Source organism: Oryctolagus cuniculus, chromosome 7, assembly GCF_051225735.1.
Source record: "Oryctolagus cuniculus isolate XC-2025 breed Fujian yellow rabbit chromosome 7, ASM5122573v1, whole genome shotgun sequence".
Taxonomy (NCBI): Eukaryota; Metazoa; Chordata; class Mammalia; order Lagomorpha; family Leporidae; genus Oryctolagus; species Oryctolagus cuniculus.
In genome coordinates this window covers 43,714,293-43,740,062 of record NC_142873.1, presented here as the reverse complement: position 1 = coordinate 43,740,062, position 25,770 = coordinate 43,714,293, and the positions used below count along the sequence as shown (strand labels likewise).

Here is a 25,770-nt window from a genome sequence, read left to right as displayed (position 1 = left end):
GAGTTCATCTGTTGACAAGAAATCAACACTGAATGTAGGGCTACGAAGTATGTATGAAAAATGGAAAAAAAGGTCATTGTGTGTTAAAGAATAAAAAGTTATACAGCTACTAAAGAGAAGTATATATTCGTATGGAAATATAATATGTTCTCCAAGTTGTAGAACCGTATTACAGTATAATCTTATCTTTGTAATTAAACCAATTTTTGAAACATCAAGGAGCTATACACAGTGGACCAACCTGGAAAGGGTATGAAGAAACTTTCTACTCAGGTGATGGTAAAGTTATTGAGAAGAGTTTGGAACTCCAAACTCAGCAAATATGTAAGTTCATGCAAAATGGAATGTAAAGATAAAAATAGAAAATGTAAATTTTATTTCTCAACATAAGCTTCATCAAGTTCAAGACACTTACTTAAGTGATACCAGCCATTTACTCTATACCTGAAGAAGTGAGGGTTCTGGAAAAAATTTTTTTAAATATTTATTTGAAAGGATAGTTAAAGGAGAGTTACAGAGAGGCAGAGGCAGAGAAAGGTCTTCCATCTGCTTGCTAGTTCACTCCCCAATTGGTCGCAACAGCTTGAGCTGTGACAGTTTGAAGCTAGGAGTCAGGAACCTCCTCCGTGTCTCCCACACAGGTGCAGGGGCCCAAGGGCTTGGGTCATCTTTTATTGCTTTCCCAGGCCACAGCAGAGAGCTGGACCGGAAGTGGAGCAGCTGGGACTTGAACTTGAAGCCCATATGGGATGCCAACACTGCAGGCAGTAGCTTTACACGTGCCTGGAAATTTAACTATGTTAGTGAAATCATTTTCTGCATTATTAACAGAAGAAAAATGGGTGCCCTTTAAAGATTTTTTTTAAAGACTATAAAACATAAAGTCAGAAGGAGCCAAAACAGGTGTAAGGCGGCTGCCCAATGGTAACTCGAAACCGCCCTTTATCACGAGGAAAGAGGAAGAAGAGTGTTGTCACAGTATGGGACTCTGTGATGAAGCTTTCTTGGGTATTTTTCTGCTAAAGCACTAGCTAACTCTCTCAAAACTCTCTCATAAGCAGATGTTATTGTTCCTTCAGTCTCCAGAAAGTCAATAGGCAGATATGCTTTAAACATCACAAAAACATTGTTGCCATGACCTTTGCCCCTGAACAGTAGTGTGCTTTTGTTTTGATTGGACCACTTTCATTTCTGGGTAGCTGTTGTTTTGATTGTGCTCTGTCCTCAGGATCATGCTGGTAAAGCCATGTTTTACCTCCTATCACAATTTTTTTTGAAGAAATGCTTCAGGATCTGAGCTCACTGAGAGGTCTGTGGTGTTGGCTTTGGTTTCAACTGTTAAATTTTTGTCCTCTTCAGCTAAGCAACGAGTAAATTACTTTTTCCTGGAAAATTAATATGGATAGTCTGCACTGTAGAGTTCATTTTTTTTTTTTAAGATTTATTTACTTATTTGAAAGTCAGAGTTACAGAGAGGCAGAGGCTAAGAGATAGAGGTCTTCTATCCACTGGTTCACTCCCCAAATGGCTGCAATGGCTGGGCCAATCTGAAGCCAGAAGCCAGGAGCTTCTTCTGGGTCTCCCACACAGATGCAGGGGCCCAAGGACTTGGGCCATCTTTTACTGCTTTCCTAGGTCAAGCAGAAAGCTGGATCGAAAGTGGAGCAGTCAGGACTCAAACTGGTACCCATATGGGATGCCAGCACTGCAGGTGGCAGCTTTACCTGCTAAGCCATAGCGCCGGCCCCTGTAGTTCATCTTTAACACCATCTTGTATCTATTAAGATGAGTTATTCATTTATAAAATATTCCTCTGCTGGCCGGCGCCGCGGCTCACTAGGCTAATCCTCCGCCTAGCGGCGCCGGCACACCGGGTTCTAGTCCCGGTTGGGGCGCCGGATTCTGTCCTGGTTGCCCCTCTTCCAGGCCAGCTCTCTGCTGTGGCCAGGGAGTGCAGTGGAGGATGGCCCAGGTGCTTGGGCCCTGCACCCCATGGGAGACCAGGAAAAGCACCTGGCTCCTGGCTCCTGCCACCGGATCAGCGTGGTGCGCCGGCCGCGGCAGCCATTGGAAGGTGAACCAACGGCAAAAGGAAGACCTTTCTCTCTGTCTCTCTCTCTCACTGTCCACTCTGCCTGTCAAAAAAAAAAAAACAAAAAAAAAAAAAAACCTCTGCTTGAGGCATTTTCTCCATAAACTTTTATTTATTTATTTATTAAAGATTTGATTTATCTGAAAGGAAGAATGACACAGAGAGAGTGAGAGAGAGACAAAGAGATCTTCCATTTGCTGCTTCAGTCCTCAAATGGCAGCGACAGCTGGAGCTGGACCAGGTTGAAGCCAAAAGCCAGGGATTCTATCAGGGTCTCCTACGTGGGAGGCAGGGGCCCAAGCACTCAGGCCATCTTCTGCTGCCTTCCCGGGCACATTAGCGCAGAGATGAATCAAAAGTGGAGCAACTATCACTCGAACTGGGGCTCTGATGTGGGTTCTGGTATTGCAGCTGACAATGTAACCTGCTGCACAACACTGCACTCCCTTAATCTTTTCATAAAGCATCAACGATTTCACCACTCTTCAACTGAAGCTTGATCATAAATTTGATGTTTTCTCTTCTGTTTTAGCAGAACTCACACTGGTCTGACAAGGGATCTTTTCAAACAGATGTCTTATCCTTAGTACCTCAAACTAGATCCTGTTCTGATGTGTAGAAAATCAGTGGAGTTTGATTTGATGCAAAAGAATTTCAAAATCTGTGCATAATTTTTTCATAATATACATTTTCCATGAACATTTTGAATATCCCTGTACATTTAAGATTTGTACATTGGGGCCAGTGTTGTGGTGCAGTGGGTTTAGCTGCCAACTGCAAGACTGGTATCTCATAATGGAGTGCTGCTTTGAGTCCTGGAAACTCCAATTCTAATGCAGCTTCTTGCTAACATGCCAGGAAGGCAGCAGAAGATGGCCTAGGTGCTTGGGTTCCTGCCACCCATATGGGAGACCAGGATGGAGTTCTGGGACCCTAGCTTCATACTGCCCCAGCTCTGCCTATTGTGGGCATCTGGGGAGTGAACCAGTGGATGAAAAATCTGTCTTGTCTTTTCTGTTGCTCTGCATAAACGAACAAGTAAATAAACCTTTAAAAAGGTTTGCGTACCTTATTGCTAATAAATGAACTTCAAAGGAAAAATTTATAAATAAATATTGAGATCCTGGTTTTGGTATGTATGTATATATGTATGTACATATGTATGTTAAAATATCAGGAGACTTCAGAAAACTCATGGAAAAATAGAATCAAAATAGGAATTTCCCAAGAACTTTTTGAGGCCTCTTTATATTTAGTAGGTATATTAGTGTCTGTAGTTTATTTTGGAGTAAAATAAAATGAACACAAGTACAGAGAGACAGATACACAGATATACATACAAATATCATACATCACACAATGTAAAATGTTAATAATAGCTAGCTGTTGGGATACTATGTATTCACTGTAAAAAAATTCTCAACTGTTCTGTATGACAAAAAACTGCATAATAAAGAGAAAAAACAGCTATATATGTATATGGAAAAAGTTTACTAATCAGTATCTTTGGGGAGGAAGTTTTATCTTTTTTTTTGTTGTGAAGATTTATTTATTTACTTGAAAGTCAAAGTTACACAGAGAGAGGAGAGGCAGAGAGAGAGAGAGATAGAGAGAGAGAGATTGGTCTTCTATACAATGGTTCACTCGCCAATTGGCCACAATGGCTGGAGCTGCGCTGATCTGAAGCCAGGATCCAGGAGCCTCCTTCGGGTCTCCCTCGTGGGTGCAAGGGCCCAAGGACTTGGGCCATCTTCTACTGCTTTCCCAGGCCAAAGCAGAGAGTTGGGTGGAGCAGCCGGGTCTCAAACCAGTGCCCATATGGGATGCCGGCAAGTCCAAGAAAACTGCCTCATCAGAGAGTGGCCAGTGAGCAAATACGTGCTGAATGGACAGATGGAAAACTACCTCAGGGAACAAGCTTCAAGGAAATGCCATTAATTGTTGGGTTGTGACCTTATTTTTTTGAAATCAAAAAGTATTTATTAGAATCAAGAACCTCCAGCTGGGGTGGCATGAAGGGGGGCTTCCAAGAGAGAAAAGAACCCAAAAGGCATCCTGGTATTCTGGTTTTTAAGTACAATTTCAAAGGGGAAAAAAAATTTGACAATCAGATTGGCATTCAGTTACCAGTCAGGAACAAAACCCATTAAAAAGCCTGATTTACAATTCTCCATCCTGTCTGGCCTGCTAAGGGTAGGATGTGGAACTTGTTTTCACAATAAGCTGTGAGCTCAGGAAGAGCTCCCTTGGTATTCTCATGGTCTATTTTAACATTTTTAAACAGTATCAACTGTCTTGTTTCCTGAATTGTACTTTTCCTAAGTTCTTCAATACACTTCACTCTTTTGCCCTTACATTTTCATGTCATTCCTCTCACCTAAAACTGGAATCTCTCCACCAAATTATGCCCTTTGTCTTCTAAACCTTACTTAAAAATCTGTACATCTAACATAGCTATTGTAAAGAACCACAGTCAATCCTGATTTTGAAAGCTACACTATCCAATATGGTAGTTATCCATCTTTTCCCATGGGTTTATGCAGGGTTTTTTTTGTTGTTGTTATTGTTCTTTAACTATGTTACCAAGATACTGTCCTACATAGCATATAGCTGAGAGGGTGGTATTATGCAGAATAAAGAATTCATAAAGCTAAAGAACAAAAAAAAACCTAAACAACTCAATTAATCAATGGCCAAAGGTCTACAATAAATATTTCTCTAAAGAAATCCAAAAAAACCCACCCAACAGCATTAATCAACAGGGAAATTCAAATCCAAACCACAATAAGAAAGTGGGCATTCTGGTCCAGGCGGTTAAGCTACTGTTTGGGATGCCCATATCCCATACTGGAGTGGCGGGAGAGTTCTACCTCTGCTTCCAATCCAACTTCCTGATAATGTGCAGCGGATGACAGCTCAAGCAACTGTGTCCCTGCCACCAACAGGAAGACCTGGATAAAGTTTCTGGCCCCTAGCTCCTGGACTAGCCCTGTCTGTTGCAGGCATATGGGTAAAGAAATAGCAAATGGAAGATATCTCTCTGTTTCTCTCTGTCATATTGCCTTTCAAATATATAAGTAAATCTTAAAAAAAAAAAAACAAAACTGAAAGCAGGGTTTTGAACAAAGAATTGTAAACCAATTTCCATAGTACCATTATTCACAACTGTCCAAAGACAGGACAGAAATGTACATCAAAGGGGGTGGGCGCGGCGGTGCAGCAGTTAAGTCACCACTTGGAATGCACGCATTGCATGTCTGAGTGCTAGTTAAAATACAAGCTATTCAGCTTCTGATCTAGTTTCCTCCTGATGAACACTGGAAGGTGGCAGATGGCGGCTCAAGTGCTTGGGCCCCTGCCACAAGATCCTAGTTCCTGGCCTGATGCAGCCCTGGCTGTTGTGGGCATTTGGGGAGTGAACTATTAGATGGGGTTATACCCCCTTCTATCTCTTACTCTACCTTTCAAATAGAGGAAAAAATAAACACTAAAAAAGAAATGCCAGGGCTGGTACTGTGGTGCAGCACCAGCATCCCCTATGGTCATTGGTTCAAGACCCAGCTGCTCTACTTCCAATCCAGCTCCCTGCTAATGAGCCTAGGAAACCAGAAGAAGATGCTTGGTCCCCTGCACCCATATGGAAGTCTTGGTCGAAGCTCCTGGCTCCTGGATTTGGCCTGGCAAATGCAGGCATCTGGAGAGTGAACCACTAGATAGAAGATGTCCGTTTTTCTCCTTCTCTATAACTCTGCCTTTCAAATAAACAAGTAAATCTTGAAGAAGGAAGAAGAAGAGGAGATAATCAACAAAGGTGTCTGTCATTAGAAAAATGGATAAAGAAAATGTAGTATATATATGCAATGGAATATTATTCAACAATAAAAAGAATGAGAAATGAGATCTAGTAATCTGTAGCAAAGTGGATGGAATTGGGGGATGTTATATGAAGTGAAATAAGCCAGACACAGAAAGACGAACACTGCATTTTCTTTCTCATATTTGGAAACTTAAAAATCAATCTGAACACAGAATAGTGATTATTAGAGGCTGGGAGGAGTAGGGAGGATAGAAGATATTTGCATAATGAGTACCAAAACAGAGGTAAACTGAAGAAATGAATTCTTAATTATGCAGCATAATGGTGGTGATATATATATTTAGAGTAATCTCTTTTCATAGTCTCAATCCTCTGGATTTTCATATAAATTTTGGAATCATCAGATTAATTTAACAGAAAACCCCACTGTTAATATAGCTAAGATTACACTGTACAATTTTTATTTTATTATTTTTTATTTTTTGACAGGCAGAGTGGACAGAGAGAGAGAGAGAGACAGAGAGAAAGGTCTTCCTTTGCTGTTGGTTCACCCTCCAATGGCTGCCGTGGCCGGCGCGCTGAGGCCAGCACATCGTGCTGATCCAAAGCCAGGAGCCAGGTGCTTCTCCTGGTCTCTCATGTGGGTGCAGGGCCCAAGGACTTGGGCCATCCTCCACTGCATTCCCTGGCCACAGCAGATAGCTGGCCTGGAAGAGGGGCAACTGGGACAGAATCTGGTGCCCTGACTGGGACTAGAACCCAGTGTGCCGGCGCCGCAGGCGGAAGATTAGCCTATTGAGCTGTGGCGCCGGCCTACACTGTACAATTGAGGCTTTCAATTCCATAACATGACATACCACTCTATGTATTTAGGTCTTCTTCAATTTCTTGGAAAATGTTTCAGTTTACAGTGTAGGGGACTTTTTTTTAAAGGATAAATTTATCTTTAAGTTTCATTATACTATTATAAAAACTTTTAAAAATATTTTCCAATTGTTTGCTTACAGTATAGACAGGTGTTCTGACATAGCAGATTACACTGCCACCTGCAAAGCCAGCTTCCCACATGGGTGCTGTTTTTTTTTTTTTTTTTTAAGATTTATTTATTTATTTGAAAGTCAGAGTTACACACAGAGAGAAGGAGAGGCAGAGAGAGAAGGAGAGGCAGAGAGAGAGAGAGAGAGAGAGAGAGAGAGGTCTTCCATCTGCTGGTTTGTTCCCTAGATGGCCACAACAGCCGATCCGAAGCCAGGAGCTTCTTCTGGGTCTCCAAAGGGGGTGTAGGGGTCCAAGGACTTGGGCCATCTTCTGCTGCTTTCCCAGGCCAAAACTGAGAGCCAGATCAGAAGTGGAGCAGCCGGGACTTGAACCCGTGCCCATATAGGATGCTGGCACTGCAGGCGGTGGCTTTATCCACTATGCCACAGAGCACTGGTTCTTATAACAGCACCCACATGGGAGACCTGGACAGTTTCTTGCTCTTTGATTCAGCTTGGACCAGCCCTGACTGTTGTAGCCCATTGGGAAGCAAACCAGCAGGTGGAAGATCTCTGTGTATCTCCCTCTTTCTCTCTAACTCCGCCTTTCAAATAAACAAACAAAATCTGTTTTTCTTTAAGTAGTAGTCCCCATAAACCTTCCTTTTTTTTCTTAGATTTATTTATTTGAAAGGCAGAATTATGAAGAAGAGGCATAGGCATACGCATAGGCATAAAGAGACAAAGACACAGAGAGATCTTCCATCTGCTGGTTCATTTCCCAAATGGCCAAAATAGAGCTAAGCGGAAGCCAGCAGCCAGTAGCTCCATCTGGGTCTTCCAGATGGCTGCAGGAGCCCAAGTACTTGGGTCATTTTCTGCTGCCTTCTCGGGTGCATCAGCAGGGAGCTGGATTGGAAGTGGAGCACCTGGGTCTCAACGGATACCCATATGGGATGCCAAAACTGCAAGCGGCAGCTTTACGCACTACACTACAGTGCCTGCCCCACAAACAAAATCTTAAAAAAAAAAATGTGTTCCCCACTGACTTTGAGTCTGGTTGGAGGGCTGATAGAGGGCTGGGCACCCACGCAGTACTGTGAAGTGCTCCAGCCTCTCAAGATATCACAGGCTCTGAGGCTCAAACTCCTAAGGCAGAGCACCCACAGGCAGCTGGATCTGGGTACATCTCTGCTCTCTGTGGACAGGACAGGCTAGTGGGGCTAAGTGGATCCTCTGCACTCCATGAATGTGAGAGCTTTGTGTGGTGAGACTGTGAGAACTCTGTGACTGCATGACAGGGTCAGGGTGGACGTGGGTCTCTGGGCAATCACTACATCCCGCACCAGAGGCTCAGAGCTCCTTGAATGCCTAGAAGGGGTCATTGCAGTGGGATCCATGCTCAAACTGAGGACTGCACAGATCCCTTCTGTGGGACATGTGGCAGCATACCTAAGTGTTGCACTCACAGTGGGCTAAACCCTTGCACTGATCACCTTGGAAAAGAAGTAAGGCTGTGATTAGACCAACAGAGGTGATTATGCCCTCCCTCTGCTGACAGCACAGGACATCTACGATGCCCATCTTGGGTGTCATCCTGGATACTCACTCCATCTTGGAGCACTGACCAGAGCTCCCTGGTCATAGCCAGCACATGCCTCTGGGTACGCGCTGGAAGAGTAGATACTCTACTAGGCAACAGAGGCATAGTCCAAAGATAAAAGCCATCAGAGAAGAAACCAACAAGTATTTCCACAAATGCCTAAAACAACAGAACTAATCTATACTATGGACCAAATGGACCTAACTGATACCTACAGAACTTTTCATCCCACAATTGCAGAATACATATTCTTTTTATCAGCACATGGAATTTTCTCTAGGATAGACCATAAGCTAGCCCATTAAGCTAGTCTGTCTGACCAAATTCAAAGAAACTGAAATCATACCATGCATGTTTTCTGACTACAATGGAATGAAAATGGAAATTAGCAACTCAAGCATCTCTAGAACATACACAAACACATGGAGACTGAACAACATGCTCCTGAATGAACAGTGGGTCACAGAGGAAACCAACAGGGAAATCAAAAAATTTCTTGAAATGAATGAAGATGATAATACAACATATCAAAACTTGTGGGATACAGTGTTAAGAGGGAATTTTACAGCAATTGGTGCCTATATCAAGAAACTGGAAAGATATCAAATAAATGAGCTATCAATGCATCAAACAACAGTAAACCAAATTCTGAATTAGTAAGAGAAAAGAAATAATTAAAGTTAGAGAATAAACAAAATTGAAACAAAGAAAAAAATCAGTTAAATGAAGAGCTGTTTTTTTTTTTGAAAAAAAAAAAAAAGGAAAAAAAAGAGGGAAAGGACCCAAATTAAAAAATTCAGAAATGAAAAAGATGAAAAAGGAGATTATATAACATGGAGATCACAGAAATAAAAATCATCAGGAACTACTACAAACAGCTAAATGCCAACAAATTGAAAAATCTAGAAGAAATGGATAGATTCCTGGACATATACAATGCACCAAAATTGAGCCATGAAGATACAGAAAATCTAAACAGACCAATAACCAAGACGAAAATTTAATCAGTAATAAAGACCCTCCCAACAAAGAAAAGCTCAGGATGAGATGGCTTCACTGCTTAATTCTACCAGACTTTTAAAGCACTAATTCCAACTCTTCTAAAGCTAGTCAAAACTGAAAGGGAGGGAATTCTCCCAAATTCCTTCTATGAGACCAGCATCACTTGAACTCCAAACCGGAAAAAGATACAAAAAGAAAGAGAACTGTAGACAAATATCCCTGATGAACTTAGATGCAAAAATCCTCAACAAAATAACTAGCCAAACATTAGAAAGATCATTCACCTGGACCAAGTAGGATTTATCCCTAGTATGTGGGGATGGTACATCATATGCAAATCAATAAATGTGATATACATTAACAAACCAAATAAAAACCATTCACCCATGTGAGACCCAAAAGAAGCTCCTGGCTCCAGGCTTTGGATCAGCTCAGCTCCAGATGTTGCGGCCATCTGGAGAGTGAACCAGTGGATGGAAGATTCTCTCTCTCTCTGCCTTTCTGTAACTCTGCCTTCAAATAAATGTGTTTTTTTGTTTGTTTTTTTAAAGAAAAGAAAAAGAAGACACACAAAAAAAATGGAAAAATCTTCCATGTTCGTGGATGGGAAATGTCCATACTACCAAAAGCAATTTACAGATTAAATTCTATCCCAATCAAAACACCAATGACATTCTTCTCAGATCTAGAAAAAGCGATGCTAAAATTCACATGAAAGCACAATAGACCCCGAATAGCGAAAGCAATGTTAAACAACAAAAACAAAGCAGGAAGGCATTACAATACCAGATTTCAAGGGGCCAGTGCTGTGGCGCAGAGGGTTAACACCATGGCTTGAAGCATTGGCATCCCATATGGGCGCTAGTTCAAGACCCAGCTACTCCACTTCCTATCCAGCTCTCTGCTATGGCCTGGAAAAGCAGTGGAGGATGGCCCAAGTCCTTGAGCCCCTGCACCCGCATTGGAGACCCAGAGGAAGCTCCCAACTCCTGGCTTCAGATCGGCGCAGCTCCAGCCGTTGCGGCTATTTGGGAAGGGAACCAATGGACAGAAGACCTCTCTCTCTCTCTGCCTCTCCTCTCTCTGTGTAACTCTGACTTTCAAATAAATCAATAAATCTTTTTATTTTTTTGACAGGCAGAATGGACAGTGAGAGAGTGAGAGAGTGAGAGAGAGAGAGAGAAAGGTCTTCCTTTACCGTTGGTTCACCTTCCAATGGCCGCTGTGGCCTGCGCACCACGCTGATCAGAAGCCAGGAGCCAGGTGCTTCTCCTAGTCTCCCATGTGGGTGCAGGGCCCAAGCACTTGGGCCATCCTCCTCTGCACTCCCAGGCCACAGCAGCGAGCTGGACTGGAAGAGGAGCAACCGGGACAGAATCTACGCTCTGACCGGGACTAGAACCTGGTGTGCTGGAGCCTCAGGCAGAGGATTAGCCTAGTGAGCCGCGGCGCCGGCCATAAATAAATCTTTAAAAAAATTTCAAAAAAAAAAAATACCAGATTTCAAGACATATTACAGGGCATTTATAATTAATACAGCCTGGCACTGGCACTAAATAGACATGTAGACCAATATAAAGGAACAGAAACTCCAGAACTCAATCCATGCATCTAAAACCAATTTTTGGCAAAGAAGCTAAAATCAATCCCTGGAGAAAGGACAGTCTTGTCAAGAAATGGTGCTGGGAAAATTGAATTTCTGCACGCAGAAGTATGAAACAAGACATCTACTTTACACCTTATACAAAAATCAACTCAAAATGGACCAAGGACCTAAATCTAAGACCTGATACCACCAAATTACTAAAGGAGAACACTGGGGAAACTGCAAGACAATGGCATAGGCAAAAACTTCTTGGAAAGGAACCCAGAAGCACAGGTAATCAAAGCCAAAACAGACAAATGAGATTACTTTAAGCTGAGAAGCTTCTGCACTGCAAAGGAAACACTCAGCAAAATGAAGAGGCAACAAACTGAATGGGAGAAAATATTTGCAAACTATGCAATGGATAAAGGATAAATATCCAGAATGTATAAAGAGCACAAGAAACTCAACAACAACAAAAGAAACAATCCAGTTAAGAAACGGGCAAAGGACTTGAACAGGCATTTCTCAAAAGAAGAAATTCACATGGCTAACAGATAAAGGAAAAAAATGCTCAGGATCACTAGTCAAGAGGGCAATGCAAATGAAAACCACAATATTTCACCTCACCCCAGTTAGAATGGCTCTCATACAGAAATCAACAAACAATTCTGGCAAGAATGTGGTGAAAAAAGGTACTCTAATCCACTGTCAGTGAGAATAAACTAGTACAGCCACTGTGGAAGACAGTATGGAGATACTTTAGAAAACTGAAATCAGATACACCATAGGACCCAGCAATCCCACTCTCAAGAATTTACCTTTACCCAAAGGAAATGAAGTCAGCATATGAAAGTTACCTGTACCCCCATGTTTTTCTTTCTTTTAAAAATTTATTTATTTATTTGAAAGGTAGAGATAGAGAGAAATCTTCCATCCACTGGACACCCCCCAAATGGCTGCAATGGCCAGGGCCAGGCGAGGATGAAGCCAGGAGCCAGTAGCTTCTTCAGTGTCTTCCACATTGTACACCCATGTTTACTGTGCCTCAATTCACAACAGTCAAGATATAGAATCAACCCAGATGTCCATTAACTGTATAAATTGTGGTGTGGTGTATGTGTATATATACACACACACACACATATATACATATGTACACACATATACACACATAATATATATATAATATATAATGGAATACCATATATAAATATAATATATATATAATGGAATACCATTCAGCCATAAAAATGAATGAAATTCTGTGTTTTACAACAAAATGGATACAACTGGAAACCATTATATGTATGGAACATGTTCCACTACTTTCCCAGGCACATCAGCACAGAGCTGGGTTGGAAACAAAGCAGCTGGGACTCCAACTGGTGCTTCCCCCATACAGGATGCCAGTGTTGCAGGTGGTGGTCTATTGCACCATAATGCTGGCCTCTGGTGTTCTTTCTTTCTCAAATATACACTGAATTTCACTAGAAAACTATCTAGGACTAGAATTTTTTGTGAATAATTTTGGTAAAGAACTCAGTTTCTTTCTTTTTTTTTTTTTAAGATTTTTTTTTTATTTGAAAGAGTCACAGAGAGAGAGGTTTTCCATCCAATGGTTCACTCCCCAGATGGCCACAACAGCCGGAACTGTGCCCATCCAAAGCCAGGAGCCAGGAGCGTCCTCCGGGTCTCCCACGTGGGTGCAGGGGCCCAAGGACTTGGGCCATCCTCTACTGCTATCCCAGGCCATAGCACAGAGCCGGATTGGGACTAGAACTGGCGCCCATATGGGATGCCGGTGCCTCAGGCCAGGGCGTCAACCCGCTGCGCCACAGCACCGGCCCCAGAACTCAGTTTCTTTAAAAGATATGGGCTGGGGCTGGCACTGTGGCACAGAAGGATAACACCCAGGCCTGAAGCACCAGCATCCCATAAGGGCGCTAGTTCGAGACCCAGCTGCTCCACTTCCCATCCAGCTCTCTACTATGGCCTGGGTAAGCAGCAGAAGATGGCCCAAGTCCTTGGGTCCCTTCACCCACGTGGGAGACCCGGAGGAGGCTCCTGGCTCCTGGCTTCGGATCGGCACAGCAGCAGCCATTATGGCCAATTGGGGAGTGAACCATCGGATAGAAGACCAATCTCTCTCTCTCTCTCTGCCTCCTTCTCTGTGTAACCCTGACTTGCAAATAAATAAATAAATAAAAGATATGGGCTATATGTTCTATTTCATCCTGCATCAGTTTTTGTAAACAGGAAGCTGGTGCTGCACATGATGAGTTAACTCATTGTGCCACAATACTAGCCCCTGAAAGAATTTTTCTAATTGACTTACAACATGGCTTTTTTTTTTTAAGATTTTATTTTTTATGTATTTGGAAGACAGAGTTACAGAGAGAGGTAGAGCCAGATAGAGAGAGGTCTTCCATCTGCTGGTTCACTCCCCAATTGGCTGCAATGGCCAGAGCTGAACTGATCCAAAGCCAGGGCCAGGAGCTTCTTCCAAGTCTCCCATGCGAGTGCAGGGGCCCAAGGCTTTCCCAGGCCACAGCAGAGAGCTGGATTGGAAGTGGAGCAGCCAGGACTCAAACCAGTGCCCATATGGGATGCCGGCACTGCAGGCCAGAGCTTTAATCCTCTGGGCCACAGTGCTAGCCCCAACAATATGTCTTTCCTTTATAGAATCTACTTACTTCTGGTTATCGTACCTCTTCACACTAAAGGTTACGTTCTGCAAACATATAGTTCTCTGTATAACTGTAGTTAACAAATGTATATTCTATAGATCCTACAATAGAATGTTATAATTTTTGTTTTAACCTGTTATATGTATTTTAATATAATTAAGAGAAAAAATTGTTTAGTCACTCAACATTTGGTGTTTCCATTACTCTTTATTTCTTCCTCATGAGCTAAATTTACATCTGTTGCCATTTCTCAAAGTGTAAGTTGGTTAGCGACAAATTCTCAGTGAAGGGAGGTGTTTTGAGTTCGGAATTTTTCATGACAAGCCACCAGTAAAACTTTGGGTACTGAGTATCTCATGAATTTCCCCAATAGACAATACTTCAAAACTCATTTCCAACCTGGTTTCCTTTGGACTTTGCTCAGTACACCTTTTCCTTTTACTGATTCTACTTAGAATCTTTTCCGTGCAATAAAGCATAGCCATGAGTACTACTATACACTAAGTCCTGTAAGTCACCACACCTGAACACTTTCTCAGGGATCCCTGACACACCTTGGAATCAAACATATGTGGGTTTCCTTCCCCATTCCATACCTCTGACGTTGAGCAATGTTGTTACTGATGGCTGGTCATGCAGCTATCCTCAATGTACCCTAAATGTGCCAAAATTCTAGACTCCCAGATGGAAAGCAAGTGGTCAGTAGAAACTGTACTATTTGGGGCTGGTGCTATGGTATAGTGGATAGGGCCACCGCCTGCAGTGCCAGAATCCCATGTGGGCGCCAGTTCAAGTCCTGGCTGTTCCATTTCTAATTCAGCTCTCTGCTATGGCCTGGGAATGCCATGGAAGATGGTCCAAGTCCTTGTGCCCCTATACTCACATGAGAGACCCAGAGGAAGCTCCTGGCTTCAACGGGACAGCTCTGGCCTTTGTGGCCAATTGAGGAGTGAAACAGCAGATGGAAGACTTCTCTCTATCTGGCTCTACCTCTCTCTGTAACTGTCTTTCAAATAAATAAAATAAATCTTTTTAAAAAAAGGATAATACGCTGGGGACTGGCGTTGTAGTTTAGTGGGTAGAACCACTGCCTGCAATGCCAGTATCTCATATGGGCACCAGTTTGTATCCTGGCTGCTCCACTTCTGACCCAGCTCCCTGCTAACGGCATGGGGAAAGCAGCAGAACATGGTTTGAGAGTTTGGGCCCTTGCCACTCATGTGAGAGACCTGGAAGAAACTCCTAACTCCTGGCTACGGTTTGTTGTGGCTCTTTGGGGAGTAAAGCAGTACATGGAAGATCTCTTTCGCTAACTCTTTCAAATAAACAATTAATTAAAAAAAAAAAAAGGTAATTTGTGGGGCTCAGCTTGTCTAGCCTGGCTGGATGTTGGAATGTCAGTTATCTAATGCTTAGAATGTTAATGCTTCTTGAGAAAGTCCAGGTGAAGTGAAGTTAGCTGTGGCTATCTTTATCTAGCTTAAGGCATAAACCCCTTACTACTGACTAGGGAGCAGGGATTCACTGTTTCCTGGAAGCCCAAGACAATGCTTCCATCTGCAAGTCCTTGCAATAAGTGATATTCTATTATTAAAAATTGGATTTCCTCTCTTTCCTTGAACTCTTGGCCCTTTTTACCTTTAGCAGCCAATCCTCCTACACTGGGTTTTATTGAAACACTGTAGATACACAAGTTACTGTTAACATTAGGAAAAGTTTTATGCTACTGTGGGGAACTGTTTACCATTCAAGTTCCTATATTACAGCCCACTCCTAACCTTGCAAGCAGGCCTTTCTAGGAGAAGTGGTCTTAAGTACGCTAAATTAATCTCCCTTGGGATTATGTACTTTATATTAAATGAGGAAAAGTAGTCAGGATGTGGCATGTCTGAATGACCAACAGTGGCAGCCTAGGAGAGCAATGTTGATAAGGATCTTGAGGTCTTCTGCCAGAAGTAACAGAAGTAAGACTTTTGTACTAAGCACGGCCATTCTTCTCGACAAACAACTGCTTCAGTTCTATAATAATTACCTTTTATTGAATATTTACTATGTGCTAGGCAGTGTGCTAAGCATTTTACATGAATTATTTAATATTTATGCTAATTTGTATTTTACAAATAAAAAAAATCTAAAGCCTTGAGATACATTAACTTCTCCAGGGTCAAATAGAGAGTAATTGGCAAAGATGGAATCTGAATCAAGACCTTACTGATTCAAGAGGCCAAATGTAAAAGACCAGGTCCTCCAACTTTTATGTCTCCATTCTCTCCAAAAAAATTTTGAAAATCTATGAATCCTTTATATCTTTTAAGTGTCAGTTTTAACAATGATAAGTGCTAAATCTTAATATCATAAAGATGTAATAATTACCACTGTCCATTAAAAAACAATAATCTCTTCTTCAACATTTGGAAATGCAAGTAACTTTTTTGTTTTGAACATCATTTCTTTTTTTTTTTTTTTTTGACAGGCAGAGTGGATAGTGAGAGAGAGAGAGAGACAGAGAGAAAGGTCTTCCTTTTTGCCGTTGGTTCACCCTCCAATGGCCGCCGCGGCCGGCGCGCTGCGGCCGGCGCACCGCGCTGATCCGATGGCAGGAGCCAGGAGCCAGGTGCTTTTCCTGGTCTCCCATGGGGTGCAGGGCCCAAGCACCTAGGCCATCCTCCACTGCACTCCCTGGCCACAGCAGAGGACTGGCATGGAAGAGGGGCAACCGGGACAGAATCTGGCGCCCCGACCGGGACTAGAACCCGGTGTGCCGGCGCCGCAAGGTGGAGGATTAGCCTATTGAGCCGTGGCGCCGGCCTGAACATCATTTCTATTCTACTTACTCTACAGATTTTTACCCTAATGCTATGTATTTATGCTCAACATTCTTGAACAATCTATATTCCTATACCATAAAAAAAACATTTAAATGAACATTTAAAAGTACTAGTGATCAGCCGGCGCCGTGGCTCAATAGGCTAATCTTCCACCTTGCGGCGCCGGCACACCGGGTTCTAGTCCCGTTCGGGGCGCCGGATTCTGTCCCAGTTGCCCCTCTTCCAGGCCAGCTCTCTGCTGTGGCCCCCGAGTGCAGTGGAGGATGGCCCAGGTGCTTGGGCCCTGCACCCCATGGGAGACCAGGAAAAAGCACCTGGATCCTGGCTCCTGCCATCGGATCAGCGCGGTGCGCCGGCTGCAGCAGCGGCCATTGGAGGGTGAACCAACGGCAAAGGAAGACCTTTCTCTCTCTGTCTGTCTCTCTCACTGTCCACTCTGCCTATCAAAAAATAAAAAAAAAAAAAAAAAAAAAAGTACTAGTGATCATAATGTGCAAACCTAAAAATTTTTCTTTCATGTTACAAAACACTAGAATTTTGATGAAAATATCTAGACCAAAACATAAATATATGTACTTATCAGCTTTATAGAGACATTTACCCTTTTATTGTATACTATTTGATGATCTTTAGTATGGAGAATTGTACAACCACCACTTTTATGTGCTTACCAGGCTAGGCCACAGTACACAGATGCCTGACCAAACATTACTTTAGATATTTCTACAAAACTATTTTTCAGATGAGCTTAACATTGAAAAATAGTAATTACAAGTAAGAACACTCTCCATAATGTGGATGAAGTCCTCAATATATGAAAGACAATTTTTCAAAAGAGGAAGTTCTGTGAACAGATTGCCTTAGGACTTGTACTCCAACATGAACTCTTCTCCGGGTCTGTCAGTCTACCCTTTAGATTTTGGACTTGCCAGCCTCAAGAATCATGTGAACCTACTGCTTAGAATGATTGTTTTTCTTTCCTCTCTCTCTCTGCATCCTATTGTTGCTTCTTTTCTGGAGAACCCCAATTAATAAAATCACTATCTAATTTCAAAATACATTCAACATCCAAAGAACCATCCCTGTACCTGCTAGTGGTCACTTCCCATTCTTGCCTCTCCCAGTCCCTGGTAACCTCTAATCTACTTTCTGTCTCTTACATACTTGCCTATTTTGGCTATTTCATATAAACAGAATAATATATAACATTTTATGACTGCCTTCTTTCAAACGGCATAATTAGCATTTCATTCCTTATTATTGCTGAATAATATTCCATTGTATGGATATACCACAGTTTGTCCATTCATTCACCAAAAGACATTTCAGTTGCTTTCACCTTTTGACTATTATGAATATTGTTGCTATGGCTATTTAGGTACAAGTTTTGTATGAGCATATGTTTTTAATTTTTATGGCAACATACTCAACAGCAGAGCTTCTAGGTCATATGGCAAGTCTATGTTTAATGTCTTGAGTACCTGCCAAACTATTTTATAAAGTGGCTTGACATCCCCACCAGCAATGTAGAAGTTTTAATTTGTTCACATTCTTGTCAACCCTGGTTAATGCCCATCTTTTAATTAAAGTTGTCTTTGGGTATAAGGTGATATTTCTTTGTAGTTTTTGGTTGCATTTACTTCCCTAATGACTAACGATGCTGAACATCCATTTGTATACATTTTTTGGAGAAATGGCTACTCAAGTTTTAGAGAAGTGTGTTTTCTATTATTGAGTTTGAACACTTTATGTGGACAAATGGACGAAAATCCTTTACTTGGTTCAGTAGTCCCTTTATCTAGGGCCAACTGCAGACTGAAATTACATATAAACAACTCATAAGCTTTAAAGTATACACAATTTTGTATAGTAACAAAATCTCACACTATTTCTGTTTTTTTAAAGATCTATTTATTTATTTATCTATTTATTAAAGTCAGAGTTACACAGAGAGAAGGAAAGGCAGAAAAAGAGAGAGAGAGAGAGAGAGAGAGGTCTATCATCCACTAGTTCACTCCTCAATTGACCGCAATGGCCAGAGGGACGCCGATCTGAAGCGAGGAGTTTCCTCTGGGTCTCCCATGAGGGTGCAGGGGTCCAAGGACTTGGGCTCTTCTGCTTTCCCAGGCCATAGCAGAGAGTTGGATCGGATGTACAGCAGCCAGGACTCAAACCAGCACCCATATGGATGGGATGCTGGTATCGTGGGCAGCGGATTTTACCTGCTATGCCACAGCGCTGTTCTTAACAACGCATTTTAATTTTTATATAGGGTATGAAGTAAGATTCCAATTTCATTCTTTTGTATATGTCTGTCTAATCAATACAAAACCAAGGGAGCTGGCATTATGGCACAGTGGCTTAAGCCACTGCCTGCAATGCCAACATCTCGTATGGGTACTGGTTCAAGTCCTGGCTGTTCCACTTCCAATCCAACTCCCTGCTTATGTGCCTGGAAAAGCAGCAGAAGGTGGGCCAAATGCTTGGGCCCACTGCATCCATGTGAAAGACTTGGGAGCTCCTGGTTTCAGCATGATCCAGCCCCAGCTTTTATGGCGATTTGAGTGTGTGAACCAGCAGATGGAAGATACCTTTTTCTCCCTCTGGAACTCTGAACTCTGCCTTTCAAATAAATAAAACAGATTTTTAAAAAAGCAAACAAGGGGCCGGTGCTATAGAATAGTGGGTAAAGCTGCCACCCTGCAGTGCCAGCATCCCATATGGGTGCTGGTTTGAGTCCTGGCTGCTCCACTTCTGATCCAGCTCTCTGGTATAGCCTGGGAAAGCAGAAGATGGCCCAAGTCCTTGTGGCCCTGCATCCGCATGAAAGACCCAGAGGAAGCTCCTGGCTTCGGATCGGCGCAGCTCCGGCCATTGTGGCCGTCTGGAGAGTTAACCAGCAAATGTAAGACTCTCTCTCTCTGTAACTCTGACTTTCAAATAAAATAAATAAATCTTTAAAAAAATCATTTGTTCAGAAGATTCTTTTTTCCTCATTGAATTGCTTTAGCACTCTTATAAGAAAACTCAATGGATCATAAAGAGTATAATATACATTTTGACAAACAAGTATCAACACATATATGCATTTTGATATGCATGCTTAATGATAAAGTACCTTAATTCTATCATATATTTATTACTTTTGATTTATTGAATTTGATACCATAAATGGTAGTGAATTTGACTCCATAAATTTTAATTTATATTACTTTTTATTCATCTATTAGGACAAAGATAGAAATGAACTAAGACTGATTCATTTTAAAACTCACTCTCTTTATTTATAACATATTTGAAGTGATCTGTTCAACACAACTGGTTTTTCTTCCTACCATAATCATAAAATATTATTTGAACAACAAAGTAGCACTGTCTTCAGGTACAGGAGGGTGCAGAATTCTCTCCTACAATAGCTTGATTTGAAAATATAAGCTTTTCGGCTGGCGCCGCGGCTCACTAGGCTAATCCTCCACCTGGCGGCGCCGGCACACCGGGTTCTAGTCCGGGTCGGGGTGCCAGATTCTGTCCCGGTTGCCCCTTTTCCAGGCCAGCTCTCTGCTGTGGCCAGGGAGTGCAGTGGAGGATGGCCCAAGTGCTTGGGCCCTGCACCCCATGGGAGACCAGGATAAGTACCCGGCTCCTGCCATCGGATCAGCGCGGTGCGCCGGCCGCAGTGTGCTGGCCACGGCAGCCATTGGAGGGTGAACCAATGGCAAAAGGAAGACCTTTCTCTCTGTCTCTCTCACTGTCCACTCTGCCTATCCAAAAAAAAAAAAAAAAAAAAAAAAGCTTTTCCACCTTGAAGAGGTTTTTGCATTACTTACTCACTATGTATTCTATTAAGTATAAATGAGTTTTAGTAAAATATTGAATTGGGGAATTAGAGAAAAAAAATCTTTATTTAAAGTAAGGGATTTTGATTCATGCCACAAATATGACAGAAATAATGGCTTATCTATTATTCTTCCTATCCCCCTTAGAAATAACCGGGCCTTTCATGCTTTTGAATAGTTAGAGATTCATTCTAAAAACCAGGTTGGTAAATTTCTCATTTAGGACAAAATTGGTGGAGAGCAGAATGGTTACGTTTTCTCAAATGGGACCTTCAAATGTTTACTTTCAAAGCCTACTTATTCTTAGCAGGTTTTAGGAGAGAGAGAAATCTGCTCAGAGTCTGGTTCTACTACTATGATCTAAACTGAAAACAAAAGGCTCTTTCAAAAGAACTTTGGCATGAAGCCCAGAGAACATGGAATGTATCCTTACCTTCAATAAGTAAGCATGCGTAAGGTTATCTATCTGAGAACTAAACCTTGTAACATCATATTGTAGTTGTACCCATTTCCAGCCAAATAAAAAAATTAAAGGAAACTACTCTTTACTGCAGAACTTGTTTATGCCTGCTGATTCAAATATACTGCTGGTTCTGGACTCATGGGGAGAAAAAGACGATTAGCCAATCATTAACAGAGAAGAGCCATATAGTTAAAAAGGTTAAAGAATCATAGTTGAAGAAATCATTCAAAGGCATAGAATCAACATCTACTACAAATAAAGTGTTTCTGGCTCCATGTTTTTTATTAAATTCCTTTAAGGCAATTTTGTTAGTTCAAACAAATTGAATATGAAGAAAAAAAAAAACCCCTGTAATCTACATACAATAATTTATCCTAACTTCTCCTGTTATTTGTACAACAAATATTTGTTAAAGTTCCATTTTGTATCAGTTACTGGGAAACCAATGAAGAATAAAAAAGACAAGTTTGTACCACTAAAACTTACAATGTAGTTAAGGGGACAGATAATAAATGAGTAAATCAATATTGTAATCATAGACTATAAATATGGTGCCATGATCTAGAATATAGGGAGGGGCTATCTTTTGGTAAGCTGGTCAGGAAAATCATTTTAAAGAAAATGACATTTATGATAATACTGGCTTTAAGCTTTGAGGTAGAGATAGAGAGAGATCCTCCATCTGCTGGTTCACTCCCCAAATGGCAGCAATGACAAGGGGTGGGCCAGGCAGAAGCCAGGAGCCAGAGCTTCATCTGAGTTTCCCACATGGATGGAGGGGCCCAAGCACTTGGGCCACCTTCCTAAGCTCATTCTTAAGAATGAGAAGAAACCAGTCATGGGAAGAATTTTAAGAAAAGCTTTTCAGGAAATGGTAAAAAGGGCTTAGAATTGAAAGAAGGTGAGTATGACCCAATATGGTAAATAAGGGCGAGATGGGAATAGGTAGATGAGAGAGAAGGGATCAGAGACAGATCATGTAAAAACACATATACATTGATTATTTTATTGATCATTCACTTCCAAGGTGCAGTAAGAGAGCAAGAGCAAGAGATCTATCCGCTGGTTCACTTCCAAATGCCTGTGAACAGCCAGGGCTGCACCAGCCTGAAGTAAGGAGCCCAGAACTCCATATGGGTCTCTTACATGGGTGGTGGGCACCCAAGAACTTGAGACATCATTGGCTGCCTCCCAGGATACATTAGCAGGAAGCTGAGTTAGAAGTCCTTGGGCACCTGCACAAACGTGGGAGACCCGGAAGAAGCTCCTGGCTCTGGATTGGCACAGCTCCGGCCGTTGCGGCCAATTGGGGAGTGAACCATTGGATGGAAGACCTCTCGCTCTCTCTCTCTCTGCCTCTCCTCTCTCTGTGTAACTCTGACTCTCAAGTAAAAAAATAAATAAATCTTAAAAAAAAAAAAAAAAAAAGAAGTGGAGGAGCAGGGACTTGGAAGTAGCACTCTGATATGGGAAAGGGAGCATTCTAGGCAGCAATTTAATTCCCTGCACCATAATACCCACTTCAAGGGATAGATTACTTTAAAAAGCTATAAGGAAAAAGTTAGCATTCTACTGTGATGGTAAGCCACTTGAAGCTTTTAAGTGCAATCAACGTTAAGTTAGAAAATAATTTCTCTTTTAGCTGTGTATAGAGTAGACTGGGTGTAAATAAGAATGGAAGTGGACAGATTTGTTAAAAGCACTCTGGTTCAGATGTGGTTTGTTGCCACCAAACTGGTGCTGGAATTTTGATTCCCAAAATAATGGTGTTGAGAGTTACTGGGACCTCTAAGATAATTAGATTATGAGGATTCTACCCTCTTACACGGGTTTTCTTCCTCAAGAAACTGGATTAGGTCTCTCCAGCTGAATTAGGTCTCGAGCAAGAGAGCTGGGACTAGATTAGTTACCATGAGAGTGGGTCATGACAAAGCAATTTACCCAGGATGCTTTGATGCCTTCTGTACATTCCTCCACCAGGTAATAACACCCACCATGATACCCTCAGCAAGAGCTAAACAGATATGGTGTCATGCTCCAGAATTTTGAGTTTTATCTGGTCCATATTATTTATTTGTTAAGAAAAAGGAGACTTATTTATCTATTTCAAAGGCAGAGTTAGATAGAGAGGGAAAAACATAGAGAGAGAGAGATCTTTCATTCACTGGTTCACTCTCAAAATTTCTGCAATGGTAGGGCTAGGCCAGGCTGAAGCCAGGAACCAGGAATTTCATCTGGGTCTCCCACGTGAATTTAGAGGCCCAAGTACTTGGGCCATCTTCCATTGCCTTCCTAGGCACATTAACAGGGAGACTGGAACAGAAATGGAGCATCTGGGATTTGAACTAGTGCCCACACTATATGATGGCATTGTAGGTGGCACCTTAACCTGCTGTGCCACAATGCCAGCCCAAGGAACCTCTTTTCTTTGTAATTCACCCAGCCTCAGGCATTTAGTCACAGCAACAAAAACAGACAACACAAAATGGGACAAATGGTTATGGCAGAAGCCCTCCAAAAAAGATAAGAGTGACATGGATTTGAGTGATGATAATGGAATTTGGCCAAAATTATAATATATTTCTGAGAGGGAAATAATAGAACTTGGTGATAGACTGGATGAAGGGTTGAAATGGGAGGAATCTAAAATGACCTTCAGATAACTATTGTTTATTGGATATAAAACTCAGTAATGTAATGCTAAAAAGTAATACTACCCAAATGATAAAGTTTTGACATTGTCTCCAAAAATGAAAAGAATGATAAATCTGCTCCACATTCAAGCCAATTAATGATCACGAAAGCAGCAGGTCCTCTTCAGTAAGAATCACCAAATTAACACACTCTTTTTGAACATGGGAAATATTTGTAAGCAAATCGCTAAGTACTTGATTCTTCTTTGATAACATACTTTGGAAGTCAAAACCTACAGATACAGTGTTATTTAATAAAGTCACAGCAAAGAAGATGTCTGCCATTTTGGCTCCTTGATCAAATAATGTACAGAATTCTTCAAAGTATAAAATAAATGGTAACAAGTTGGACTCCACTGGAGAGGTAGCAATAATAAGAACAGAGATACTTCTTTCAAACACAAGATACGTCATTTTTCCCACAATAAACTGTGTGGACTTAGTACTCACCAACATGAATGGGGGCTGGGAATAATCCATATTCATGCTCTCCTGGAGTATACTCCAGCTTCTCTTTCTTTAACTGGATCAATCGGCTCTTTGGACTGTTATCAGAAAAGAAAGGGAAACAGAGGCAATGAAATGTCTTCCTGTGGTCAAATCTACAAATATTACCTAATCAAGAGTATCTGCTTTAAGTGTCTTAAATCTTAAATGCACTATCTGGGAAGAAGGTATCAATTATTTTCACATATTTAAAAAATCTGTACTTCTGTAATTGCCTTTAAGATGAGTAACACCTTGACAGTAGAAAATCCATTTTAGAGCACAAGAGACTCCATATTAAAAAAGTACCACCCACAGTGAGACACTGGTCTGAAGCTATGATCTAAAATTCAGACAATAACAGTATTCATACAATAACAGTACAATGCATCCCATTTGGCAGAATACAGAAACTCCCTAGCATGATCTTTCAAGTTTAAAACAGATAGGCTGCACCTAGATTAATGTTAAGACTGTAATTTGTCAATTTTCAAGATTGCATTTGATACTAGTTTTATATAGGCCTTAGGTCAGCTTGACTCTAGTAACTATGTATTCTCCCTCCCCTCCTTGAGGTTTTTATCTTTATAAACCCTATTGCTTTGAGCTTCAGTGTTGAGAGTACTTTAGGGCATGAGCCCGCTCTCCACCGCTGGCAATAAAGGACCTTCAAATGTATCAATGTGTGGTGCACCTGTTTGCACTTGCTCAGGCACAACAAAGAAAATGGCTATTGAGTTTTCCCCAACAGCATTGCAGAAGGAGACTAAATTTCAGATATTATTACAATAATTATCCTATATCTGGAAGTACCTTCCCAAATCATCATCTATCAAAGCAGATAAGAGGAAAGGCTAGCTCCGGTTTACAGATTTGGGAACAGATGCTCTATGATGTTATGTGACTTGCCTTAATTTTACTAGCTGATCTGGGGACTTAACGACTAAAAGTTCAGTTTACTTATTTATTTAATTTTTAAAGATTTACTTATTTGAAAGAAAGAGTTACAGAGAAGAGGAGGACATACACAGCCAAGAGATCTTTCATCTGCTAGTTCACTCCCCAAATGGCTGCAATGGCCACAACGGCTGGGGCTAGGCCAGGCTGCAGCTAGGAGCCAGGAGCTTCCTCTGGGTCTCCCATGGAAGTGCTGGAGCCCAAGGACTTGGGTCATCCTCTGCTGCCTTCCCAAGCACATTAAAAGGGAGCTGGATGGGGAGACCGAAGCTGAGAGCCAGGAACTCAATCCAGGTCTGTCCATGGGTGGCAAGAACATAATTACTTGAGACTTAATTAATGTTTTCCAGGGATTTTATTAACAGAAAGCTAGAGTTCAAGAGCCAGAGGTAGGAATCATACCCAGCTGCTCTGATATGGGATGAGATTGCCTCAAGTACTTGCTTCTTGGTAATAAATTTCATTACTTATCAAGTAAGTACAGAAAAAAATAGGACCAGAGTCCCAATGAAAGGCAAGAAAAAACTTGTATTAGAATTAAACCAGGGGCTGGTGCTGTGGCATAGTGGGTAAAGCTGCTACCTGCAGTGCCAGCATTCCATATTGGCACCAGTTCGAGACCTGGCTGCTCCACTTCCAATCCAGCTGTCTGCTATGGGCTGGGAAAGCAGCAGAAGATGGCCCAAGTGCTTGGGCCCCTGCACCCACGTGGGACACCCAGAAGAAGCTCCTGGCTCATGG

General features: G+C 41.7%; 1 protein-coding gene across 29 annotated transcripts in view; it reads right to left on the bottom strand.

Moving 5' to 3' along the window:
• Positions 1 to 25,770, bottom strand: part of ASH1L (ASH1 like histone lysine methyltransferase) — a 215,791-nt gene that overhangs the window by 45,536 nt on the left and 144,485 nt on the right. For all 29 annotated transcript variants that reach the window (XM_070077555.2, XM_070077550.1, XM_070077542.1 and 26 more), the window contains one exon: positions 24,037 to 24,131. In XM_070077555.2, the coding sequence (XP_069933656.1) occupies positions 24,037 to 24,131 (95 nt within the window). The remainder of the gene's footprint in view (positions 1 to 24,036; positions 24,132 to 25,770) is intronic.